Source organism: Corvus cornix, chromosome 1 (genome assembly GCF_000738735.6).
Source record: "Corvus cornix cornix isolate S_Up_H32 chromosome 1, ASM73873v5, whole genome shotgun sequence".
Classification (NCBI taxonomy): Eukaryota; Metazoa; Chordata; class Aves; order Passeriformes; family Corvidae; genus Corvus; species Corvus cornix.
Window position 1 is genome coordinate 45,245,348 of NC_046332.1, and position 26,172 is coordinate 45,271,519.

Here is a 26,172-nt window from a genome sequence, read left to right on the forward strand (position 1 = left end):
TCAAAGTGTTTTTGAAGTGTTTCATAAACTCTGTGCTATATAGAGTTTGCTTAAACCGAAGGAAAATGGAAAATATAATAGTAATAACCCCCAAGACTTGTCTTGTCTGAATACAGTGCAAAGATGTTTTAAATGACTAGACAAAAAATTATGAAAGCAGCATATGACTTAAATTATAAATAAAATATGGGGACTACTGGACCAAAACCTGCATGCAGGAAAAATTTAGTGACAATCAAATCTACAGAGAGGACTTCAAGAGCATTTACTCAGCCCTCAGTCCTCACACTTTTACAGTTAAGAGTCACGTATTTTGAGCACCTGGACTGCAAACGGTCTTTCCAGAAATTCACTGCATGACTCTGTAAATGTTTAAGCAGTTCTTAGATTTTCGGCTCATCTCCCTGTGCTTGGTGTACCTGGGTTTTGCTTTCATCTGTTCTGTGGTGACTTCCACAGCTTCCTAATTATGTAAGCTGTGACTTAGAATGGCCCACAAATTCTGAGTGTTTGCAATGATGAACTATAAAAGGATTTTTTACCTGAGGGAATAAAAGACTCGAATTTGCTTGTCTTGCATTCATGTCAATTGTCAAAGCTCCAGCAATAGAGCGGTTCTGTGATAGCTTACCTAAGATGGGAGTTTGCTCTATTTTTTTTTGAGGAGTGGGGTTTGCAGTGTCATCACCATCACCCCACTGGAAGACAAAAGCAGAGAACATCTACTCTAGAGAGCTTACAAGCTCGGTGTATCAGAGCTCTCCTTAGCAGCCCCCAGCAGGGCAGCAGAACCAGGTTCCCAGATACAGAGCTGGAACACTCAGATGATTACAGGGACACAAGGTATGAATTCCAGAAAGGTCAAGCGAATTCCTTGTGCTTGTTCATATCAAGATTTATACAAATAGCATAACATGAGGCTTGGCAAGATAATTTTCCTTTGGTTTTGCCATGTGTTTCTTCACAAGCCTGTGCCCCATTAAAAAAAGCAGAATACCTAATACTAGATGTCTGCCTGATGTCTCAATATTGCATGCTTAGTTCTTGTTGGCTGCAGTGCTACTGCAGTAAAGGCAAGGTAGTCACAGCCAATTTGTCTGTATCTGCAGAAGTGAGTTCTCAGTGCTTGGCTGTGCTATAAAGTCAGTCCCTGAGAATCCCTGACAGTAATTTTCATTCTCCTCCTCAAACTTAGAGCAATATATAAAGCAGAGGAAGCACAGGAACCTCTTGAACAGTTTCTTTCCCCATTGCCTGTCAGTGATTTCACTGCAATGCCTAGAAAAAGCAAAGTAGTTCAGGCAGCATCTATTTCTGGCGTGAAATCCTAGTTGTGGATTCCCAGTGCTGATGTGTTTTTTAGACCCTCTGATGAATTTCTAAGCTCTCTTGGAATAACAGCTTCTGGGAGGGGACTGAAATTCCTATGGCAGATTTCAAGTTTGCAGACTTTGATGAAATCTAAACAACAGGGTGGGAAAGCTGCTTTTTGTCAAGAGCAGCTATGAAGGCAGAGAAGCAAATTCTTGTTAATAGGGAGCTTTTCATCTCCTTGACAATTTTTTCTGAGAAATGAAGGGTAGGATATGGAAACCAGTATGAATTTTGAGGAGTGGGGGCAAAGGAATGGATAATCTTTTCTGTTCCACTTGTCCTCAGGGAGGAGATATTCTAGCTAGGGATAAAGATACAGCCTGGTACTCAGAAGTGTGTTGGTGACCCTCATAAAAGCAGTGCCTTGAGATCCAGAGAGAGGAAGGGAGAGTCACATTGAGGGCTGTGTAGTAGCTCAGAACCACTGTTGTTAAGTTTATTTTTCCTTCTCTAGAAAGCCTGATTTTCTCTTATTTTAGCCTAGAAGAGACAGCTATTGCCATTTATTATCTCCTTGTGTAACAGCAAACATGGGTTGCAGCTGTTCATGGCAAAAATCTGGAGTAGAAAAACTCCTTATCTGTAGATACACATCACAGGCATTTCCAATTTCTCACCAGCAAATGGGACACTATATAAAATATTTTTGGTAGCTTGCAACATCATATGAAAAGATTACAGTGATGGCAATTTGTACAGTGTGGTCCCTTCTCTTTGCTCCTTCACCTTTTGCCCAGTCCCTTGATAAACTTACTCAGATTGGGCAAACAGAAATGGCTTAAACAGAAGATGGCAGTCCTCTGTGGGGAATGGCTTTGTAATTGTACAGTCCCTCGGCTCCCCACAGCTACTGACTTCTCCAGTTTCTCCCCCTTTGCTCCCTGTACAAGACGGCAGGGTCTCCAGTCTTGCTGTAAAAGCAGTAAGTTCAGGAGAAACAAGCAAGATTCTAGTCAGAGATACTTTTGTCTTTGCCAACCAAAAGGAAAGCATGAGTATATATCCAGGGTAGTTATTTAAAGCAACCAGTTATATTATTTTCTTTTCCTTCACATCACTGAATCAGAGTGCAGTTACATACTGTTGAGTTATTGGTGAAATAGCAACAGAATGATTAAGAAAATCATCAGGCAAAACCACGCAAAATATGTTAGTTATCAACAAAGTAATTGGATAACATTTAAGCAAATGAAACAGACACAGGCATGCAAAGGATTATAATAACTGTAGCAGAGTGGAGGTTTCCAAGTGACTGCATTCCAAGTGACCCAACTCTATTCACTACCAGCAAACAGAGGACTTTCTCATCACTACCCTACCTCAAGAAATCACAACGAGAGAGGACAGCCACCCCAGAGGTATCAGTGATTCCCCAAAAGTGGGAAATTATAAATGAGAGTGAGAGTAGGAAAGCTTTAGAGGAAGAAAACAAATTCTGAATTCTGTTAGATGGCTAACAAGCTATATTTCATGAAAAGGATAACTTTTAAGCCTGTTGTGGTTCAGTGGTTACAACAACAGCCAGAGTAAAAATGCAATATATACTACTGAAAATAATTTTTGAATTTGGGAGGGAGAAAAAGTATAAAATTTTTTTGCAGAATGGGAAGAGTGATAAAGTCAAGCTGAAGTCTACAGGAAGAAAGTCACTGACAGTTTTAAAAAGAAAGATTAACTTTCTAAAACATAAAGCAAGAATTCCTAGTGATGGTGTAAGAAGTTTTTTTAGATGGAGACAGTACATTTAAAATAATGTAGGAAAGGACTAAGTTTTTATAGATTTGGAACTGGGAAGGAGGAGGATGATGGAGATGACGATACTGAAATATTTTCTAAACCGTTAGCAGAAAAGGAGAATTCTTAGGAAACACAGGCTACACAACTTAAAGAACTGATCTTCTTATGATGTGTCAGAACACCCCACATGAGCATGCATAGATGTCCTCCCCTTTCCCAAACACAGCCTCCAGCACCACTTCCACCCCTACTCAGCTGATGCAGAGCTGCCTCCAGGTCGCTGCATGGCCCCTGCCCGGCACTCCCTTGTCCTCAGCAACTGCTGCCGTCCTCAGCAGCAGCGGGCACACGATGCTTGCCCAGCAACTGGGGTGCATAGTCCCGTGCTCCCCTTTGGCTCCCCATCCGCAGCTGTGCTCGCCGCTAAGGAGTCATGGTCAGCTACCACAACCGGCTGAAGGGATCGCAAAGACGAATGGTGTCTCTGACTGCCCCATTATGGCCTTGCTCGTCAGCTCTTGTGCTGCTGGTTGGGACCGTGGCGCTGGGTCGCTCTCCCCGCAGGTGGCTGAGCGCTGCTGGCGGCATTGTGAACAGGCGCTCTGCACGGAGCACTCCTCCTGCCGCGCTGCCCAGCCCGGCTGCCCGGCGCCCGCAGCACAGCCCGGCCCCAAGGCGCGGCCCCGGCCCGTCCGCCCGCGCTGCCGGCGCCGTGCGGCGGGGCTGTCCCGGGGCTCGAGCCGGGCTCCGGCAGAGCGGGCCGCGGGCTCCGGCAGAGCGGCACGGCAGCGCTGGCCGGGGGCACGGCGGGGCCGCCCCGCTGGCTTCGCCCGCTAGAGGGCAAGAGAGCCCCGCACAAGCGCGGCTGCCCCTGCCCCGCAGCCCCCGGCCCGCCGCGCCCGGCCCCTCCTGCCCCGGCGGGGTCAGCGCCGCGGGCCCGTGGGGAGGAGAAGCCCTGCGTGGCCGCTGCAGGCCCGCGCTCAGGGCCATTCGGCATGAGATGTCCTGGGTGGCCACGGTGCCATGGAGGGAGAGGTAGTCCCTTCCATGGGGAAAGCTCCCAAGGCCTTTGGCCGTTCCAGAAAGCGGGCATAGAGCCATCATGGAGCTGGCACCGACCTCCTCCGTCGGGGGACGGCACACCGGGCTGCTGCTCTGCCTGCCGCGGCGCACATGGAGCGGTAAGTGGGGCACACACCCAGCTCCTGCCGAGATGGGCAGGGGCCGAGAGGCGCCTTATCCCTGCCCGTCAAGGTGGCGAGGACCTGGTTGCTGGCTGCAGCTCCAGTCTAGCGCTGGTAAGTAGCGTCCAGCTGATGGTCAAGCTGTGTGCCTTGGTTGGTATATGAAGGCCGCCTCATCTTTCAGGTAGTGAACTATCTACAGAGGAAGAATATCAGCCAAAGGAAGAGCCTCGGGGATGCCCTACAGCCTGCTGGCAAACCCTGCTGAGACTGCAGCTACAACTGAGCACCGACAGTATGGGAGCATGAAGAAGGCAGAAACCTCTGACGAGACACCGTGTGTGCTTGGGCAGGGAAGGTGCACAAGGCAAAACGCTGGCCGTGGCAAACAGGTTCTCACAATCAGCAGTTCTGTGAGCTGTGCCACACAAATTGGTTGCCATGTGGAGGCCTCTGCAGTCACCGGCACACATGGCAACTGATTTCCTACCCTTTTCTCTTTCCAATCAGTGGCCCTTTGGCTCTTGAGCTGGAGGGATTTGAAATGGAGTGGACAATCAATTCATTACTAAAATCAGCAGATAAAAGCTATGTATGAATAAACACATCACAGAAATTTCAAATGTATTTGGCAGCTTTGATACTTACATCACCTTATCTACCTTCAAGTATCACCAACAAGGACATGCATTCAAAAAGATTGTATTGACACCTGTGCCAATGCACTTGACTCTATCTGACTGGTAATGGCAGTATTACTTTTGCGTTTAAATCAAGAAGTCTTAAAATGTGGAACCTAATAACTCCCTCCCTAGGATGGTCACAAAGATCATATTCTGCCAGTGTTTAATTACGTGAATTCACTAATTCCTGTACACAGCAAAATACCGTAACACCATGAAAAATCCATATTAGATATCCTACTGTTGCTGTGTATTGCATAGTGACACTGACGCTGGTGTTTTCTTGGAGATTTCCATCTAAACTGCATGTTTTATGCTATTCTAGCATGAAAATTTGATGAACTGGGAACATGCCCTTTCCTGCTGAATTCTGGAATTCTTATAGGAATCTTTTTTGTCATAAATACTGCTGTTTTTTCTACAGTCTCTGAAGTGAGAAAGCAAATACGTTCCTCTAGTTTAAATTCTCTAAACTTCTAGACATTTTTTTTTTTATTAATCTGGTTAACTGAATCACATAGCTTTTTTTTCTTTGTTTTGTTTTCACATGTTTTCTTTATTTCCAGTCAACCTAAGGTTTGATAATCATGACTTTCAGTAATTTTTCATTGCTGATATCACATAAGTTTTCTTTGGAGTGTTAATTTGTGTAGCTGTATTAATAGTTTAGTGCCCTCACCAGCCATTCTGGGGAAATGCTCAATCACATGTATAACACAGCAGGTGGGATCCATGCAGTCCTATCTAGACCTCTGTCATGTAGAAGTCTACATCTAATATAGGCTCCCTCCATACACGAGGAAGAATTAAGCATCTTTAGAGCATGAGTCATGTCATCCTAAAGTAGATGCCTAGAATAGGTCAGATGATTTGTGCCCTAAAATTGTTCCTATTTCTCTATGTTAAAGAACAAGCAGTTTATATCTTGATGTCTCAATTCTAGCAGCCTCAAGTGACACAAGATTAATTAATAGTCTCATATCCAGGTTTATATCATGCTTTAAAATACCCTAAAAATCTTATTTGTCAAGAAAACTGAAAATAGCATTACTTTTTATATTATTCTCCATTTATATATTAAAAAAGAACTTTTAAAAAGTTTTCTGCCTCAAGACATTTTAGTAAAAATTGCAAATGCCGTGTGTTTCATGGGAAAGTCATAAGACCTCTCTTTTTAATAACTAAGTCTTTTAGTTCTCTGTCTGAAGGGTTGGGAAATAAATGAGTTAGATACATTAAAGGTCCAGAATAAGATCCTGATCTTGGTGAAATTATACAATATAGGGGGATTTAAAAAAACAAAACAAAACAAAAAAGAAACCCAAGAAAAAACTGTTTTGGCAGGCTGAATTATTTTTTGACACTCAAAAATTGATATGTGAAAAGATCTTTTAAAACTGGACTAGTTGGCTGAGTACAGGTGAAACAGTTTTCTTTTAAAAATGTCATAATAACTGAAACCTGACAGAGATGTCACGTTAGTGTGGTACATGTGAAGAGTGTGTGCCAGGAGCTCCTCAAGAAATGCAGGTTCCTTCTGACCAGTTCTGCTCTCAGGAGTTAAAATCCTGCATAAAGCTGATGAGTAAGCTCTTGATGACTCACTGTGGCAGATGCAGTCTTTAATTCCAGGAGGGTATAAGGGAAGTGGGTGTGAATCTCTAGTAGAGGGGAGTTAGGGATGTTCCTGCCTCAGTGTCTTGGGGATAAAAGTGTAGGTTTTTAATACAGCCCCAGGTATCAGCAATGCCAAACTTCTGTAAGGGGTAAGTTTGGCGTTACACATCACACATAGATTTTATGTGAAGCAAGGTTGGAACACCACCTACTCACAGATGGGTATAATTTTGGGGATGTCCTGCATAATTCATGTGTGGCTTTGATACTTATGAGTAATTCAGACATTGATGCCTCAACTTAGATAACACTTTTATAACACTAAACTTCCTATAGCAAATAACCTATGGGCTTTCATTTAAGTCCCTTTAAAAAAAAAAAAGGCAACTATATCAATACTTTCTTCTTTACCTTCTGATATTTTTCGTAAGGTAAGCTGGTGTGAAGTGCAAGACAGAAAATACTGAAGCCTGGACTAGAGAAAAAAATTCCATATAATACTCTTTACTGGGACTAGAAATGTAAATTTAAAGCACTAGAAAGGACCTGGGAACCTCTTTCCCAGTTCCTTCTAGACTGAGAGCACACCAGATACGAGGCCCTTATGGTCACTCGGCAATATTCCCCTCTGCTTTGCCAGTGGCACAAACCTTCACTTTTCCACAGTCCAATTTTTTAACAAGCAATTTCATGTTCTCTTCCAAGTTAGCCATTATGCATGGAAAAATCTCCCCATTAGTAACCGTAAATCTCCTTTATTGTTCTCCTTCAAATCTCCTTAAAACTTCCTTCTGACACCAAACACTTGTCACTGGCTGGGCCTGTTGCTTTTTATTCTCAAGGCTGTTTTTCCCTTATCCTTCCCCCATGGGTCTGTACTATACACCTGTTGTCTTTCATCATGGGTTAAGATCATAAGCTCTTTGGGCATAGACCATCTCTCTTATTACATGTGTCTACAGTATCCGACACAATGGAACTGTGAGCCCTGAATGGGGCCTCTGGGTACTGCCATGATCCAGTTGATAAAGAATGATGATTTTTGACATGGTGAGTTCTGCAGTTTTTCCCAAGTCATTCTGCAGTTGTTCACACTGATACAACCAGTGTGTGAGAGCAGTGTCCTTAAATCCTAAAAATAACGGTAAATGCTTCAGAACTATTTGCCAGAGAGCAATGACTTTACTGCTTTGGTGGTGGTTTTTTTTCTGTTCTTGCATATTGAAATGCATGGACTGACATGCAGCAACTGTTTCTTTCTGTGGGTTTGTACAGAACTAGAGTGACGTGACCCTGCTCCAAAGCTTCTACATCCTGTCCTTCAAATTGTAATAAAGACTGCTGGAGTCAAATAAAAGGGGGGTGGCTCATGCGCCACTGGCGTGAGTCAGTTCCCTAAAGGTCCGTGTGGATTCAGGACACAGCTTTTCCCTGCTGCAGTTTCCCCGCTAGACATGGAAACTAGTCTCTCTCCCTCCTCTCGTGTTTAGTCACACTGGCAAGTGGGGGGATGCAGGAAAGCTGCAACAATCAGAGCTGGACTGCTGGCTTTTGTGGTGGGGAAGGCAAGGAGACCCACCCCCTCCACCGCATGCCCATCGAGCAGGAGGACATGCAGAGTCGATTATTTCTAACTAAACGCCTTGCAAAATTTCCCTTCTCTGGAGTTCTCTTTCCAGGCTCCACCAATGACCTTCCCGGACCCCGCTACCTCAGCGGTGCACATCATCATTCACACCGTGCAATCTCTTCCCCCAGCCCCCAAGATATTATGTTTCTCCTCCTTGTCTCCCTGTCTCTCTCTCTCCCCCCACCATTCCCCCAAGAGCCTGTCTTTAGGTTTTGTGCTCAATATAAGGGGCTGCCGGAGCGTCCTCTCCTCGTGCAGGGCTCCGCATCGTCCTCAGTCCTTGAGCTCTGCTCAAAAACGCTTTTGCAAATGCAGGAGACCCTCTGTCCCTTTGCTGATTCACACAGCTATTTTCGAAGGGCAAACCCACAATAACACCAATTCTCGGCATCATAAGAAGAAACAGAAACCCTCTTTCCCCTCGCCGAGTCTCTCCCGAGAGTTTTAAATAACTTCATTTTGAGAGAGGGGGAGGGGTTGGGGGCAAAGAAAATACGTACTTCGCATTGCACCCCTGTCTCCCCCCATGCCGCCTCCTGCTCGCTTCTTCCTTCCCTCCACCGCACTCTTGAGCCAGGAGCCACGGTTGGCCCGCGGGGCGTCCCGGGCGGCGGCAGGGCCCCGGCGCTGCCCGCACCGGCAGCGGCATCCCGAACTGCCCCCCGGCAGCGCAGGGGCAGAGCGGGAGGGCTGCGGACTGCCGGGGCGGGGGGCCACAGTGGAGAAGGCAAAAAATGCGGCGTGGGCAATAAGGACCCCCACTACCCGCCCCAGCTCCCGAACTTCCCGCGCCCCGCCGGTTTGCTCGCCGGAGCTTGAGTTTGAACCCCGCTTGGGACAGCGGCAGCCCGGTTACCTGCGGCAGAGCGGGCCGGGGCCGGGCTGCGGAGCGGTGCGGGGCGGCCTCGCCTCCGCCTCCCCTGCGGCGGGGCCGGGCCCCGGGCCGAGCTCGGGCTGGGCGGGCAGGGCGCTGCCCGCCCCGCTCCCCCCGCCAATGTCAGGGGGGACTCGGGCTATGCGGGCATCTCCCGAGGAGCCCGCTTCCCGCAGCGGGCGGGCGCGGTATATTTAGCATCGCGTCGCTTTATTCCTCCCCCAAAGTTTCGCCCACTTATTTATTTATTTGCCGGCGAGCGCCGCGCTGCCGCAGAGCAGCAAGAGCCGCTCCGCGCCGTGCCGAGCGCTGGAAGCGGCTCGGTATTGCAGCAGGTAGGGCTGAGCGCTAGGACCTCGGAGAATCCTTCCAGCAGCAATCAGGACTACCTTAAACCCAGCCCAATGCCTCTTCCTGCGCCACTCTGCGTGCTGGATGGAGATCCACAGTCAAGAGCTGCAGCTCAGTGCTGGAGTACAACATTTCACAGGGAGCCCTGCAGAAGCAACACCTGTTTCGAGCCAGCCAAGAAAGACACAAGCGCTTGTATGTTGCTGCTTTGCTTGTGGATCGTCAATAATCCTAAACCAGTGGACATCTGCTGAGCCTCCTGAGAATTCTGGATAATAGATTTGGACGTCAAAAGTTTTTTTTCCTTTTTCTTTTTTCCTTTTTTTTTTTTTGGATTTATCTCAGCCAACAACGTGAGATTTCCCCCCTCCCCCTTTGCAGGATTCATGCTGATGTATGCAGTCTGTTATAGAGTAAAAACAGCGCATGCCTTTCTGGAGTCAGAATCCATAAATCCTGACGTAGCCTGTGCATCTTAAAAAAAAATCCCTATAACGCCTAGGTATTTAAGTTGCTATGGTCATTCTTATCTTAAACCAAATGGAGAAACTACGGATTTTTTTCTTTATTACAGTTGGATGGGCTGAAGACCGTATTGCTTGCTAAGAGCTGGGGATATATGCATTTATATAGATATACACATCTATATGTTTATAAATATGTCAGTGTGTGAGTATAAAGTGGTGGTTTCTTAGACTAACTGGTTTGACCTTGAACCTGTACCAGTCAAAACAGAATATTACTTTTATTTATGCATTTAATGGATTGAAGAAAGAACATTTTCTCTGTAACTGCGCTAGGGAGGGGAGAGGAGTGGAATATACCTAATCTTATATCTCCTGGGTTTGGCACCATCATTATTGTTTATTCTCATTCTCTAAAAGCAGAATCTTCTGATGGCTCCCTTAGGTGAAGTTGGGAACTATTTCGGTGTGCAGGATGCAGTACCCTTTGGGAATGTGCCCGTTTTGCCGGTGGATAGTCCGGTTTTGTTAAGTGACCACCTGGGTCAGTCTGAGGCAGGTGGGCTACCCAGGGGGCCTGCGGTCACGGACTTGGACCATTTAAAGGGGATCCTCAGGCGGAGGCAGCTATACTGCAGGACTGGATTTCATTTAGAAATCTTCCCCAATGGTACTATCCAGGGAACCAGGCAAGACCACAGCAGATTTGGTAGGTATTATCCTTAACCCTTTAGTGGTCATGTGATGAAATAATGGGGCAGAACTGCGGGCGGGGGGACGGTGGGGGGTGCGAGGCGTGCGGGAAGGGGGGTTTGTGTTGATCCGCCGAGGGGAAAAATGAATGTGTCCGGGGGTGCAGATGTACACAAGCGGCACCACCGCGGCGGAGCAGGAGCCCTCGCCGAAGTCGCCGGGTGTTTGGTAGCGATGTTTGTGTAGCCCCAAGTTCTGCTTAAGAGCAGACGCGTACTGGGAGGTGGTGGTGGCGGTGGTGGAATTTTTGTTCGGGACGTTTCTGCTGAATGATTTGCTTTCGCGAGTTTAAAGGGTTTTTAATCATTAACCACCACAATTTAAAATTCACCGAGTTTCCTGGAGGGAGTGGCTCTCGTCCTATACGCAAATTGACGAGGGCTTTTCTTTCGTTTTCTCTGCCGATTACCTGCCCTAGTAACTGCCCGAATTGCACACCCTGCCTGGTTCGCTGCTCGGCGAGGATTTACCGGCAGCGCACGCCGACCCGCAGCGGTGCTCGCCGCCCGCCCGAGCCCGCACCCGCACCCGCACCCGCACCCGCAGCCGTGCGGCGCTGCCGGTGGCCGGCGCCCCGGGAAAGAGGGAGCGCAGGTGGGGTCCGGAACCAGCCGGGAATCCTGCGCCAAAACCTGCCTTTCTCGAGCTGTGTGGCGTGTCAGACTGGCAGCGAATTTGAAAAGAGCATTCCCTGGGTTTCCTTTCCAGGGGACACTATTTGTGACTCAGCAGCGAGGGCTGGAGGGCTGATGGCCCCGGCCGCTCCGGAGAGCCTGTGCATGAACACACGCACACATGCACATGCACACGCGAGTCCGGTGGGCCTGGAGCTTCTCGGCTGCCAAGGAGTCTGTTAAAGGCCCGGCAGACTGAATGTATGAAAGTGACTAAAACAGCCTGGCTGAGCTGATTCTTTGGGGTTTTTTTAAGGAGGGGTGCGGAAAATATGCCAGGTTAGCTCGCCAAGCTCCCAGCTGTTGGAAGGAGTTAACTTGTGAGTGAACCAACCTGACAGCACTTAAATTCGGTCGTAAAAACAAAGTCCTGTGTTGATTTTTTTTCTCTCTTTGTATTTTAATGCCAGATGTTGAACGATATCTAAGCTGTATTTTATTGCTTTGTGGAGCTATTTAGATAATGCCGGTGTTGTAGGAGATGATCTCCAAAGGGCTCATAAGGGAAGCGGGGAGGGAGGGACGGGGGAGGAGAGGACCGAGGCTCTCGCATGGTCGCAGGTTCATCCTCCATCCCCCTCCATCCGCTGCTCCCTGACACTCTCACGCTGCTTGCAGGCTCTTCCTCCCTCCCACGCCGCCCGCCCGGGGTCTCCGAGGGTGGGTGCGGGGTGAGGGCAGCGTCGCGGCTCTCCCGGGGGCGCAACATCCACGCTTGCTGGCGAGAAAAAGTGCGGAAAGTGTTTAAGGCAGCCGCGTAGTGAGGGGAACGGGGCGGGGGGGTGTGTTGCAGCTAGGCGTTTTCCTTGGCAGGGGATGCCGTGCGTAGCTGCTGAGCCACCGCCGCAGGTTCCCCTTGCCCGCTGCGGTGCGGGCGCGGCGCGGCGCGGGGCCGGGGGGGAGGCGCGGTGCGGGGCCGCAGCAGGTGTAGGGCGCTCCGCGCACCGGCAGCCGGGGCGGCGGGGGCCGGCGGCCCGCGGGGCCCCGCCGCCCCCGGAGGAGGGCCGCCAGCTGTTCCCTTAGCAAGGCGGCGGTGACCACATTATTCGTGGCGTCTATTTTTAAAATGGCTTTCCAGCCGCAGTTGTAGGAAGCTGACAATTCCGAGGGGCAGTTCTTCCATCCCTTGCAGCGCCTTGGCTTTAAATAGATTGATATTTTTTTTGTCCTTGTCGGTTTGATCTCCCTCTTCCCCCCACCAGGACGCGCCTCGGTGATAACTCTTCTCCCCATGCAGCGCGCCGGTGATACCCCTGCTCGCTCCGGGGTTGGGAAAACCGGGCGCGGCAAACCCATGGGATGCCTTGGGGCTCCCGGCTTCTTTGGGGGCGGGAAGGGGATCTTGGTACTGTTGTATCGGTGCCGTGACATTGCTGTTGTGCTTGCCGGAAGGTCACAGAATAGCAGATGCTATCTGAGTTTTGGTGATTGTAAAGTCTTTTGATGATACTGGGTAGGACTGCGTCCCAACTCGGCAGCTGCCCTGGGGAGAGCGGGCTCACATGGTCTCCTGCGAGCGTGTGCGGGAAACCTGCGCGCGCGTGTGGATGGGGGGGTACGCGTCAGAAGGAAGTTTTTCTCCAGGAATAAGGAGGACAAAGAGAAAACCCCGGGGGCTGCGCGTAAACTCCTCTCTGGGCTCTGCCCTGTGGGAATCCCCCTCCCCGCACACACCTCTGGAGAGACATCAGATAAGAGTAATTCTTTTGTGATGCTATGTTGGATGTGTGCCTATTGCGTACGATAAACCGAGCCATATTGTGTGTCTATACTCGCCCGCTTCTGGGAGCCCTGGCATTTCGCAATTCCTGCAGCAAGATGCCCATCTCTAAAAGAAAAGCTCACCGGGAGAACCCGGCTCTGTCCCCCCCGTAATGTGATCTCAGGTGATCAAAGCCTTATCTCTCCTGGGTCACAAAAGAAATTTTTTTGATGCAGTCTCCTTTAGTGTAGGGCATTGGCTAGACAGTAGAGTCATTGTAAATTCAGGAACTCTGTAACAGCGGAGAGGCGTGCCTCTGTGCGTCAGCACAAGTACTGCATGCACAGCATTAAAAAAATAGGAGCATGCAGGAAAAGGAAAAAAAAAAAAGCTTGTCAGCAGGTGACCTCCGCTCCCCGGGACCTGCTGCTACAAGGAACCGCTGCGTTCATCATCTGCGGGAGCCGCGCAGCCGCCCGCCCTCCCGCCTCCCCGGCCCGCCCTGCCTGCTCCGGCGCTGGGCTGGCGGGGCGGGCTCAGCGCCGGGAGGGCGCGGGGGCGGCTCCGGACGGGGGTCCCTGCGGCTGCCCGCCCCTCTGCTGCTGGATGCGGGTGGGCGGGCCTGCCCCCCCGCCCCGTGCTGTCTCTGGAGAGAGCCAGCAGACCGGGGCGGGGCGGGGGAGAAGGTGATGCATGCGGGGAAGGCTCTGGCCCCCGGGACTGGGAATCGTGGGCCAGGTTTTAGGGGGAGGGAAAGGCGCCGAGCAGGCCCGACAGTCTCCCCCGCTATTGAGCGTTGCAGAGGGGAGGGGATGAGGGGGGGCGGGCAAGGGCGCTGTAAGAGCCTGGAACTGAAGCAGGGCCCTGCTGCCTGGGGGTGCTGTGTCTGTCTGCGCTCCCGTCTTTTAATTGGCATCATGTGGGGGAGCGGGCGGGGTGGTGACAGCTGCGACAGGCGGGACGCATCCCGGCGGAGCGCTCAGCCCCGCGTCTCTCCGCGCAGCCCCGCACCGCAGCCTCGGCCGGCGGGCGGGAGGCCGAGAGGGAGGCGCCGGGGGCAGGGGGGCGCCGGAGAAGCCCCTTCCCTCGCCCCATCACTGGGCTGACCTCCCGGCGGCTTCTTAGCCACGAAGGGCTCGGCCTCCCTCGCCCCGCTGCTCCCCGCGGCAGCCCGGGGAGAGGACAGTCCGGCGGGTCCCTCACCGCTCCGCCTGCGCTCCCTTCCCCTGGAAGCCGTGCAAAGAAGTGGCTGGCAGAGATACTTGTTCACCGTCTTCGTTGTCATAGATGGTGTGTTAGAGTGCTAAAGGAAAGCGAAACTGCTCCAATCCGTTGATACAAAGAAAGCCAACGTGTAGCTGGAGACAAAAATGAGCAAAGGGCAAACCAGCAACAACATGAAACCGTGCAGTTGCAGGGGTGTTCATTGCCTAAAAGCCAAGGAAAATGCTTCTGTAGACCTGCTTTTCACCAGAGCTAGGACAGATGAAAATTAAAATTTCACTTTTTTCAACAACACACCTTCTCTCATCTGTGAGCCTGTCAGAAGAGCACGACCAGCATTTATGTCAGGCTGGTGTCCGGCACCATTCAGCATGGTCTGAGTTGGATCATGTAGAAGAAGGTCTGGTGTGGACAAAAGCTAGTGTGAACATGTAAGGAATAAATAGCTTCCCTGAAACTTTCTTCCTATCCTTGTGAAGGAATGGGTCTATGCATTGAAGTGGTTTCATGAAAGAAAATGCTCAGTGAGAAGAAATTCAGCACCCCATGTACTGAGACAGTTATTTCCTCTCTACTTGTCTTCCCTTCCACATTTTTAGCTATAAATAGGGCCCTAGCTTTCAAAGTTTGGAGTTGTCCTGATTTTCATTTGATATAGCCTCATTTTGAAAAGGATTATCTATTTAAATATCTAGTGCAGGTCCTAAGTAGTATCTGTATATTATAGAAACTATACAGTGAAAATATTCACAGAACTGTGGGACAAGTGCAATCCTTAAACTGACAAGACTTCTGTAAGACTGTATGCTTGGCCCCAGATAATCTCTTGAAGGACTTAATATGGCGCATAAAACTTGCTGTGAGTAGGCTTTTGAGTATTTCAAATGAAGAAGTCTCTATTCTGATCTCAAATACATGGATGCTCTTTGCCAAGTACCTTAAATTAATTTTCTGCACTTATAATAGATGTGACAGTGCTTTTTTTGTTCTTTGATGCACGAAGCAGCATGCATCCAAATATTTGAAATGATGACAGCAATTAAAGACTACATTTGGACTGATATGAAAGATGCCAGACTCACACACTTAACGTAAGATTTGACCTCAGTTAAAATTGCTTGGTAACATGTATCAAGTAATATGATATTTTGGTAAAAGCTTTAGAGAAAAAGCCTTAGTAAGAAATCTGTAAGTATTGCATGTCCTGATATAATGGGAATTTTTAAATGGTTTCAATGGATCAATTGTATCTGAGATACTATATATACCAGATAAACGTCGTGCTGCCACTCAATATTACTTAAAGAATCCATAATTACTAAGTATTTCCTCCCAGTATTTTTTATTTGTGCATATGTAGAGAATAATTTAAAATGCCCAGGCCTTAAAAAAGGGTTATCAAAACAATAATACTGTGGTGTTTGTAGTGCTGAATAATATATAAGGTAATGATCAATAGTCCCTTACAGGGAATACTTTTCATCTTTGCATTACCTTGGCTATAAATTTTCCCTATTGGCTTCAAATTGTGCTATGTTAGATCTATGTGATTCATGCCTGCTATTGATTAGTGCACAACTATTTTGTGGGAGATGCCAAATTAATTGTTAAAAAAAGCCACCAAAGTGCTTTTTTATTGGCCATGTGAGGCTCAACACATACTATACTGTTATTTCAGTATTTCATGTACATATAGTTTCCAATGAGCTTTAAAAAATAGTTAACACAGTGTGCTTAGACATGAAAATTCACATATTGAAAATGCTACTCTGTGCAGGACACACTTTATTTTGTGACTCAGAAAGTAGCGTAACACAGCAGCATGCTTCTGAATGTTGCTGGATCACTTCCTGTGAGATCATTACAGTCTTAGATGAGCACTCCCAAAGAGGAAGAAATTTCCATGTTTTTACACAAGATTCCTAGGTTTATGCCAGGTTTGGCCAGTAGCATCCTCACTGAAGAGGTAAGCAAATTGCAGGGAAGGCTGCCAGAAAATCCCCAAACCCTCAGAAGCAGATGAGCCAATACTCGGTACAGACACTTGCTGTACTGTGCACATGGATGCTGAACCTTGGTGATTCACAGAAGCAGTGCTTCTCTGCAGAGTATTCCTACTTCTAAGTGCACAAATGTCTATGTAAGCTTGCTGTTATGTGCATGGGTAAACTTAATAATGTACAAACTATTACACTTAGGCGTAGGATGTTTTAATGTCTGAATTTTAGAAGAGTAAATAATAACACATCAGAGAGAATGGTTACTATCTAAACAGAAATGCATGACACTGGACTATACTAAGGATTTTCATATCTCAAGCCTCTGGAAGATCATACTGTGAGTAAACCTTTCCCTGTATTCCTGATTCATTGATGTCTGAAAGTAGATCTTTTGGTACCATGTGTAACATTGTTTTACTTCACAATTTTGATGAAAATGTATTTTTTCAGAATTTATTTTGCAATACAAGATTCAAAGGTTCCTCACTTCTGCTAATTTTGGCAATTTAAAAAGATTTTTTTTCTCTGAATGTATATCTGTTGTGAAAATCAGTATAACTGAGCTTAAGGTATGTGTTTAGGAGTAATGAGAAAGATTGAGAGCAATCTTTTAATTTGATACATTAATGCTGTCTGCAGTGCACCATTCTAACAAAGGCCCAAAGTGCTTGAAGTATTATATATTAATTTTGTCCTCATCTTCCAAACAACTCAGAAAGTGGGAAAAAAGCCTTGAAAATAGTTGCTTGGCACTCAGGGATCAGTCATATCTGGAAAAAAAAAATCTTTCAATGGAAACAATATGTACATTGTTTGCTTTTTCCTTCATTTCATAGGTATACTGGAATTTATCAGTATAGCAGTGGGCTTGGTCAGCATCCGAGGAGTCGACAGTGGACTTTACCTTGGAATGAATGAGAAAGGGGAACTGTACGGCTCGGTAAGTTCCTGCTGCCCTTGGGCAGCTCTGATCCTTACATTCTGTGGGGGAAACACTTGCTAGCTCCTACAGTCTCCCGTTGCACTATGTGTGTGTTATGTGTGAGCACTCTTTCTGCTCTAAATATCTCGCAATCTAATTCAAAATGAGACCCTGTGGGTGATGTAATGAATGTAGGAGAAGGAAAAGGTGGCAAAATCAGGAATGAGTAATAATGCAGATGAATGACAATTTAGATACAAACAATGGAGACTGATGGCCAGAGCTGGTTACTGAAGACTGAAGGATGTACTATAAGATTTGTAAATGTCTCCTGTAGAAACCTAAATTGAGACAAGTGTATTCCTTTTGTGTGTAGGCAGAGAGCTTTCTAGGAATTGACAAAACAAGGTAGAGGGGGAGGGAAAGAGTGGCATATGTGGATGAGAAAATGAGAAACAGGAGTGTGACAAAAGTTATAAAAAGTATAGGAATGAGGGCAAGAGTCTTGGTGGTCTTGTCCTGAAAGTTTCACAGGTGCTCCCTGAGGGATGGCAGCAGGAGTGAGTAACGGGTGTGAGGGAGGAGTAAAACTTGGTATTTCAGATGTGGGAGTTTGCCAGCCTACCTGCAGCTGATGGGTGACTGTTCTTGGCAACATGGGCTGTCTTCCATCAGAACAAAGAGAGAGAGAGAGAGAGAGAGTGTATGTGTTGTGTGCGCGTGCATGTGTCTGTATGACGTGGCTCTTACCTGGGAATATTCGAGGCATCTGATGTACAATGGGGTTCATACCCTGGGTAGATCGTGGGCAGGTGCATCTGGAATTTGGCAGGTAACTCCCCAGATGGTAGAAGGCAACTTCTTCTAGCAGTAAAATATCAATCTCCAAAGTTTACAAGGAATAGAGAAGCAGGTTTTTTGAGGAAGAGGACGGCAGGTTTGAAGAGTAAGCAAATGTCTGAAGTGAAGCTGTGCATTCACTGGAGTTCATTAAAAGCAGAGAAGTGACAGCAGCCAACTGATAGTGTAAATATTGCAGAGAAACACTCAAAAAGAAGTTAAAGTGATAGAGAAGGGCTTTGAATGTAGTTGAAGATAGCTGTGTCACAGCGGACTAGCAGTACCAGGGAAAAGGGCAGGGATGGCAATGAGAGTAGGAGAAAACATGAGGTGGTGGTGGTGAGTGGGCAGGTGAAAACAGAAGGAGTACGAGGGAAGTCCATCTTCCATGTATATTATCCATGTAGGAGTGTGAGCAAGTGAAACCAGGAAAGTCCAGCAAAAGTGTTTTTGTAAGGGTGTCTAGGTTCACTGATTTCTTTCTGGTAAAATTTTGTGTGTGAGAGAGGAAAAGGATTACCTTCTGAGCAAAGAGCAGGATAGGTGAGGAAGCCAGAAGATATAGATAATGACAGTGTGTGTGGGAGGCAGAAAAAGAGGTGGTAGAATGAGGGGCAAGGCTGGGATGGAGAATGTGTGGACACAGGAGAAGGGAAGATGCCAAGACGGTGAGAGCCTGTGAGTGGGAAAGGCCAAAGAAAAGGGATTTAGCATAAATGTCAATATGGAGGAGTTAAAGTTTGGAGGGATGGAGAGGGAATGAAAAAAGGAATGGATGCAATGACAGATATAAACAAGTTGCCTGTGAGGAGTAAGTTGTCATAAGTCACAATCCTTGTGCAGCTGATGAATGTGATAAAGAACTAGCGGAGTACATGAGTACATCAGGTTCAGTTAGGCAGCAAAAAGGCAGAACAACAACAGTAATATGAATCAGTAATGTTGATAATCATCAGTAAGAGTAATCGTTAAAACATATAAACATAGTGAATCAGTTGGTCTGCATAATTCTGAGAAAGGAAATGTGTTTATTGATAAAGCTTAAATGCATAGACTTGGGGAAGCAAATGTTACATCACTTTTCTGTGCAATTTATGTTTTGTATTTGCAATATGTTTGACTGTCGGAGTGAATTACTCGAGACATTGTTTCCTGAAGAAATGTGCACAAGAGATGTTTACAAAGATGTAAATTACTAAGCTCACTGCATTTATAAAATAGTTGTTCCATGAACAGCAGTTCTAAAGGAGCCTGCATTCTTAAGGGGTTGTGTCTCATAGTATAAGATGTGGGTCTCTCTGAACTTCAGTCCCTGCAGTAGCACAAATTTCTCAGCCTTTTGTATTTCATGTATGGAGAAAGAGACAGTATTAGCTGTCTGTGCTCACCAGGCTGTCAGTTTGCAGGGATTACACAGTTCACCACTCCCAAGTGGGACGTGCAAATGATTTCTCTTCTTTACCCTGACTCTGATTAGTTGCAAAACTGATAGGAACTTAATAAAGACCTTTGCCTCCTGATTGAAACTGGTTGACAAGCTAAGGAAGGAGAGACAAGCAGGCAAATGGATGTACAGTATAATTAGATAACCTCCTTTTCCTCAGAAATGACACTAAAAATATGAAGCCATTCATAATGGAGAACTGGAAATCTATGAGGCTAGAATGCAAAGTTCAGGTTAAAATCTGATGGATGATACATCTTATTGTCAGTCTCCAGAGATGGGACATACTAAAGAGTGATGGTAATTGAATTACATTACTTCCAATGAAATATAACCTCTAATGGCTACTCAGTGTGATGATGCTTTAAAGCCTTGTCAACACTAGCAATCCTAGTGCCTATATTTCAGCAACTGTCAGCTCTCTTAGAAACACTGAGATAAGCAGGCCTTGGAGCAGATTTCTGTGTAGAATTGGCTGGACATTTTTAAGTGACAGTGTTTTGCTTTTGGTTTTGGTCAAAAAATGCAATTAATTGAAAATGAAGTTCTCTGATGGGAATAAATATTGCATTTTGAACCAGAAGCAAGGCACAATCCAGCACAGAATTATCTCTCTGGCAAAGTAGAAGATCAGTTTAAGTGAGATTAGTTTTGAGACTGATGTGTGGTAGACTGTGAAAAAATTAAATCAATTTTTCACCTGCATTAGGCAGAACAATCTCTTCAGCTGAACTGTTCTGTAGCACCAGTAAGTTGTTCTTGTGCTGCTGGGCTGGGAGGTGTGATGCCTTATCCCTCTGTCATGGTTTCTTCCCTAAGGGCTGTAAATAGCATCAGCTTTGTCACAGAGCAGGTACCCTTATGACACTGTAGCTCTGTTTCCTAAGGTGAGAAAACCATTTCCCACAGACAACTAAATAGCAGCCTCAGAAATACTTGGTCTTGCTCTACGTCAGCATTGTGGATCTAAGTAGGTGCTTAGATTCACAGCTTGTGAGGCATGCAGTACTTGACACTATTGGAAACGATGCCCTGTGTCTGACACCATCATATTTATATTGAAATTACTGCATGAAAAATACATTAGGCGTGAATCAAATCAGTGACCTAAAGGACTTCTATCCTTCTATATTTATGTTTGAAACATTTGACACAGGAAGATCTTTCCCAGCATATTTGTGGTGGCACTGGAATTGGGACATATGGCAAAGCAGAGCAGCCAGGATGGGTGATCGCTGCCAGTTTTCATGAGAGATGACAGCAAAGGCAGTTTCAGCATATTTTGATCCAGACATGTTCCTCTTAGCCTTCTCAAAGTTCTGCTCTCCTCATAGATTAGCTGCCTAACAAACTCTTCCCAACTTCCCGCTCTTACAGGGGGCAGTTCCTACTTCATTTTCTGGTCAGAAGAGCACAGTGACTCTCATGCTGCTTTCAGGCAGATGTGTAACATAATGTGGCTGTTCTCAAATTCCTCCTCATGCCATGGATTTAGCCAGGGAAAGCTGAAAATACATGCACATAGTACTGCAGAGAAACCAGTGGTAGCCACCTAACAATGACTTGGAGCCTGGTTAGTGCCAGCAGCTTTCCCTCCTGTCTCATCTGTCCCCGCTTTCCCTTTACCTTGCCTTTCCCTGGCAGTCTGCAGCTATGACTCATCATGTTTCACAGCAGCTACTGTGCTTGTCTCTGGAAAGGAGGAAAAATTCAAACTACAGATAGGACCCAAAGGGTGTTATGACAAGACATGAAGACCTTTTCCTTCCCAAGTGCCAAACAGCTCTTGCCAACACGTCTGGCAAGAATATTAGCAATTGTGTCTTAACTGTGTTCCTCAGGCCATGCCATGGAGGGAGGGAGGGAGGGAGGTCTTTCTGATCAGTCCCAAGACCTTCGTGTTTTTGTGGGCTGTCCCCATTGTCATGCTGCCCTTGGGAATATTAACAGCTGGCTCCCATGTGGCAGGCTGTGATGTGTCCCCACATCACAGGGTGCCTGTCGTTCCCACTTCAGGCTGTCCTCTGAGGAAGTTCTGTGCTACCTCAAGCACAGACCAGGCAGGAACATGGGACACCCTTGCCTCAGCTGCCCTGGTTATCTTGGGCTATTCTGCAGTAGAGGGCTGTGCTGCATCTGACTGCTGGCAGCCCTTCCACACTGATCTCCGATGGACATGCACCTGCCCCATTCCTCTTCTCAGACTAGGTATAAAGAAAAATCCTTTTGTGGTGAGGGTGGTGAGGCGCAGGAACAGGTTACCAAGAGATGCTGTAGATGCCCCGTCGGTAAAAACATTCGAAGTCAGGTTGGGCAGGGCTCTGAGCAACCTGATGCAGTTGGAGATGCTCATTGCAAGGGGGTTGGACTAAATGAGATTTAAAGGTCCTTTTCAACCCAAATCATTCTATGTAATGCAGGTGCCTTTGTTGCTCCTTGTGCCCTTGGCAGCCAGCAAAAGACAGCTCAGGTTGGATGCTCAGGAGGAATATTGGTAGTTGGAAGATCTGGAGCAGCTACCAGGAAAGCTGTGTAGGTGGGAGGAGGAAGGCAGGAGTGGAGATGGTGGAGTTGTTGAGGAAAGGGGAAAGAGTGCTTGGAAGGAGAGCTCAAGGGCGTGTACAAAGAAAAGCTTCATTTGCTCACAGAGCAGCTAGGACAGGGCAAAAGAGTCCAGATCAGGAGCCAGGGAGGGAAGTTCCACACCTCTGGGTTTCAGACTTTCAGGGTGTGTGCTGCAAGGTGAGATGTAGGAATGCTTTTAACAGGGTAATAAATTGGTGTCCTTCAAAAAGTGAACTGAAAGCTTGATCTGGGAGACTAAACTTGCCTTTTGCTCCTAAAACGCTAGGGAGAGGGTGGAGGAGGAGGAGAGAGGGAGAGAGAGAGTACCGTCCTTGAAGAAACATGTTTTCCCAGTAAGAGTGCAGGGAGGTGACGATATGGCTCTTTATTGTCCCAGCAGGGCTGCACCTGCAGTGTTTTATGCTTTTGTTTGGGTCCCCACAGTCCTGAAAGGGCTATGAAGCTACAAAGACTGGTGAACAGAAATTTTTCTGACAAAACGGGACAATTTGTCATAGTTCACTGAAAATTGCTTGGTGTAGGCAAGGATTTCTTTGGCTACATTCTAAAAATATCTTTTATGTTCCTGTGCAAATAAAGGAAGGGAATTGTTCAGCCCTTCAAATGGTAGGTCAAGGTGCACGGAAACAACATGAAGAAAAACGCAGGTTGAAAGTGCATGTTGGGAACAGCATTTGGGCCAAGTATATGATTACTACAGGTATGTAAGAACTGGATAAATAAATAAATTACCCTCCAGTACCATCATACTTTCCTTTTAAATACCTCTGATATGAAGCAGTTCCATATGTTTCTGATTGACTTTTTAAAAATAATAATCTGGATTACCTGTTCATTATTTTCCAGTCAGGTGCCATGGTTGATATGAGCCTGGAAATAGGACAGTTTCAGTGCACAATTTTTGGAAGGAGAATTAAAAGCAATTTCCTTGAGTGAGGGCAGAGACTTCTAGGCTGCGAGTGGTCAAATCTCAGGAGGAATAATGGCTGCGGCACCAGGTTTAACACCCTTCTGCCTGTGTTTTTATTATTACTTACAATAATAAGATGCCTTCTAGGAAATGGTATAAATGGAGAGACAGAGGATGATTACTATGGCAGCTGACTCACAAGGAGTGCTCAGGCTTTCTGCACGAGCATCTTTGCTCAGGAAAACCTGTCACTCCCATGAACAAAAACCCGATGGTGTCTTTTACTGATGACAGTGACTTGTGTCTCCCTGGGTAAATCTGCTTTAAGCAGGAGACTGCAAGAAGCAGGCCTGTAGTTAATTTGATGGGCAAACTCAGAGATCTGAAGAGGCCCAGTTCAAAAAGGTGATTAGGGCTCTGAACATGAAGGAAACTTGAAATTTTGTCAGAGATGCAGAAATCCTGTGGAAATGGTGTCCCAGCAAGGGTGAAACTGCATGCAAGGAGTTGGAGACTAATAGGCTGTAAGTGCTTGGCAGAGGGTCTGCAGAGAATGGGAGAAGGGCAGGTTGCAGAAACACTTGTGTCTTAGAGATGTAGAAGCATGGGAATAAAATGGAAATTGCTTCAATAAAGCTGATTTGGGCCCTGAAATGTGTACTGAAAGTTTTACAAGGGGAAAACTTTTTAAGCTATATACCCGGAAAGGGAACAGAAATCTTTACCAACATGGTGTATTCAGATGGGAGTGTAAATGCAATACAGTCTGAATGTGGATGCTAACTGGGCTAGCCCTGTTTCTGATAGACTCCTTTGGGGCTAACATGGGTCTGGGGAGCTCCCTGTTGTGGGATGAGCAAAGGGAGAAGGGGCAGCCAACATTGCTACTGAAAGAAGTGGCTATTTTCCCTCCAACCATCCCCTCCCTTTTGCTGGCACAAGTGTTTCTTTGCTGCCTGGGGAATTGAAGCAGGAAACTGGAAAACAAATCTGGCCAAGCAAAAGGGCTTCAGCCATGGCAGTTCCCTCCCAGGTCACTGGAAGGTGCAGCACAAAGGTAGGAGCAAGCCCCAGGTGAGGGAGTGTTTGCTCCCTCTGGGGCAGTGCAGGTGTTTTCCAGCCTCGAGTGTGGGTGTACCTCTGGCTACGTGGTTTGTGTTTGGCTGGAGGGCTATCAGTCTGACTTGGGATGTGCTTGGGGCATTAGGAGCATGCTTTTAAATGAAGGAGTAGAGGGGGACCTGGAAGTACATGCAAGATGAGTTTACTGAAGCAGGATGAATAGTTTCAGGCAAGCCTAGTATTTTATTTTTGGTAGGAATTTCTTTTTCTAGAAATGGGAAATTGTGCTGATCTGCAGGCCTGTGTTAGGGATGACCCACAGAAGAGAGCGCTTGTTACAGTGGGTAGAATGTTAGTAGAAGATTTGTATGATAGATGGTGAAAACTCTGAAGAGAAGACAGCAATGGGGAGTGCTGAAAGGTATTAGACTGGAATGAAGCTATTAGTGGAGATTTTATGGATTGTTCCTTGGACTGGTTTTATTCCCTGGTTTTATTAGGGACATTAAACATCTCATCATAAAAAGGTAGTGGTGTGTTATTGAAATTTTTTGCAAAGCTGGGAAGTATTTCCAGCACAGGAGGCAACCTCACAGAGGGGCCTTGGTGACCTAAAGGGCCTAAAATGTTTACATGTGAGGCTCAGGGAGAGCTCTGTCAGTGACACTGCATACAGCACTAGGAGGATCCAGTCTGAATGCAAAATGCAATTGGTCACTGTGTTAAAGAAGATGAATTGAAACCAAAAACAGGTGCAGAAAGGGCTTACTGGGATAACCAGAGGGATAAAAATACTATCAAATGATAGACTCTGAAGATCTTGACTTACTTAGCCTGCAGAATGAAAAGCAAGAAGGTACACTCTTGCTCTCTGCAAATACCTTGAGGTGTAACACCAGGGAGGGGAAAAAAAGTCCTAGAAATAGAGTACAAGAATGAATTGGCTTGAATGAGTCACAAGAAAGCTTAGGCTGGATAAAGAGGAAGATTGAGATTGTGAGGAAGTGGGATTCTGAGCTGGCCAGAGGGATTTTTACAGGGAGGTGGGAGATGAGACATAAATACTTTCTCTGCACTGTACAGTGGGAAACAGCTTTGTGACTGTGGACATTTCTTTTGTGGTGGATATAGGTCTGAGAAAAGTTCTTGAGTTACCTCATCTACTTCACCCTTGTAGATAGCTTCTCTCAGAATTTGGATGGGCAGCCTTGCTGAAAGCTGGGTACTGTTAAAGGGTGTTCCCCACAGGTACCAGCGTGGGGAATGAGAGCAGAAACTGCAACCTGCTCAGCAAGGTGTGAAGGACTGTGTAGAAAAAAAAAGTATTTTGAGATGTGGGTACTGGTGTAGGAAGAACTGATGGGTCAATACATAGACTTGACACAGGTAATATGGGAGAAACCTTGGTGAGAAACTGCAACTATTATGGTTGTTTTTAAACTATGGCTTTGGTCTTTTTAAAATCAGAATTTCATAACACATCACCAAAGAGGGACACTTACCAATCGTGTCCTGCAAGATAGATACTACACTTTTCCTCAGGTTTTTGATCTTCCTCAGAGGACTTAATTTCAAATGCTTACTAGGTTTGAAGATAATTTTGTATGGGAGAAAACCCTCAGTGATCTCCTTGCCTTAGTCTGAAATTCTAAGCTGATCTTGGATTCTCACTACATGCCTGGGACAGGAAGGTATTAGAGTATCCTCTGTATAAATTATGTGTGTGTGTATATGCATATACATATATTTATATATACATATGTTTATGTGTGTGTATATGTATAGATATATACAGCTAAGCTTTGGTAAAGCAAGATCCTACTCAAACCTTAGTTTAATGATTTGCTTTTCCCTAACTAAAGATGTCTGAAATTTTGTGTTCTCATGAAAACAGGAGACTAGAGGTGCTGCTTCAGGAGGCAGCCAATGTGACCTTGCAGAAAGCCCTTCCAGAAAGGGCAGTTCTGGTTCCCTCCTTGTGCTGCATGCTTCTGTTTTCTTCTGTGCTCCAACACTGGCACTCATCTGACTTGTCAGTAGGTCAGCTTAGGCATATAAAGCCACAGAAAAAAGTTTAGCTTCCTGAACTGGCTTGCTGCCTGTTTGGGCAAGCACTAAGGCTCAGTGGGGGACTCAGGTGC

The 26,172-nt window shown here is 46.5% G+C and overlaps 1 protein-coding gene across 1 annotated transcript in view; it reads left to right on the plus strand.

The window, feature by feature from the left end:
* The first annotated feature begins 9,308 nt into the window (after nt 1–9,308).
* The window catches only part of FGF9 (fibroblast growth factor 9), a 29,859-nt gene continuing 12,995 nt past the window's right edge, over nt 9,309–26,172 (plus strand). The window contains exons 1-2 of the mRNA XM_010400510.4: nt 9,309–10,623; nt 17,104–17,207. Of these exons, the coding sequence (XP_010398812.1) occupies nt 10,347–10,623; nt 17,104–17,207 (381 nt within the window). The 5' untranslated portion in view covers nt 9,309–10,346. The remainder of the gene's footprint in view (nt 10,624–17,103; nt 17,208–26,172) is intronic.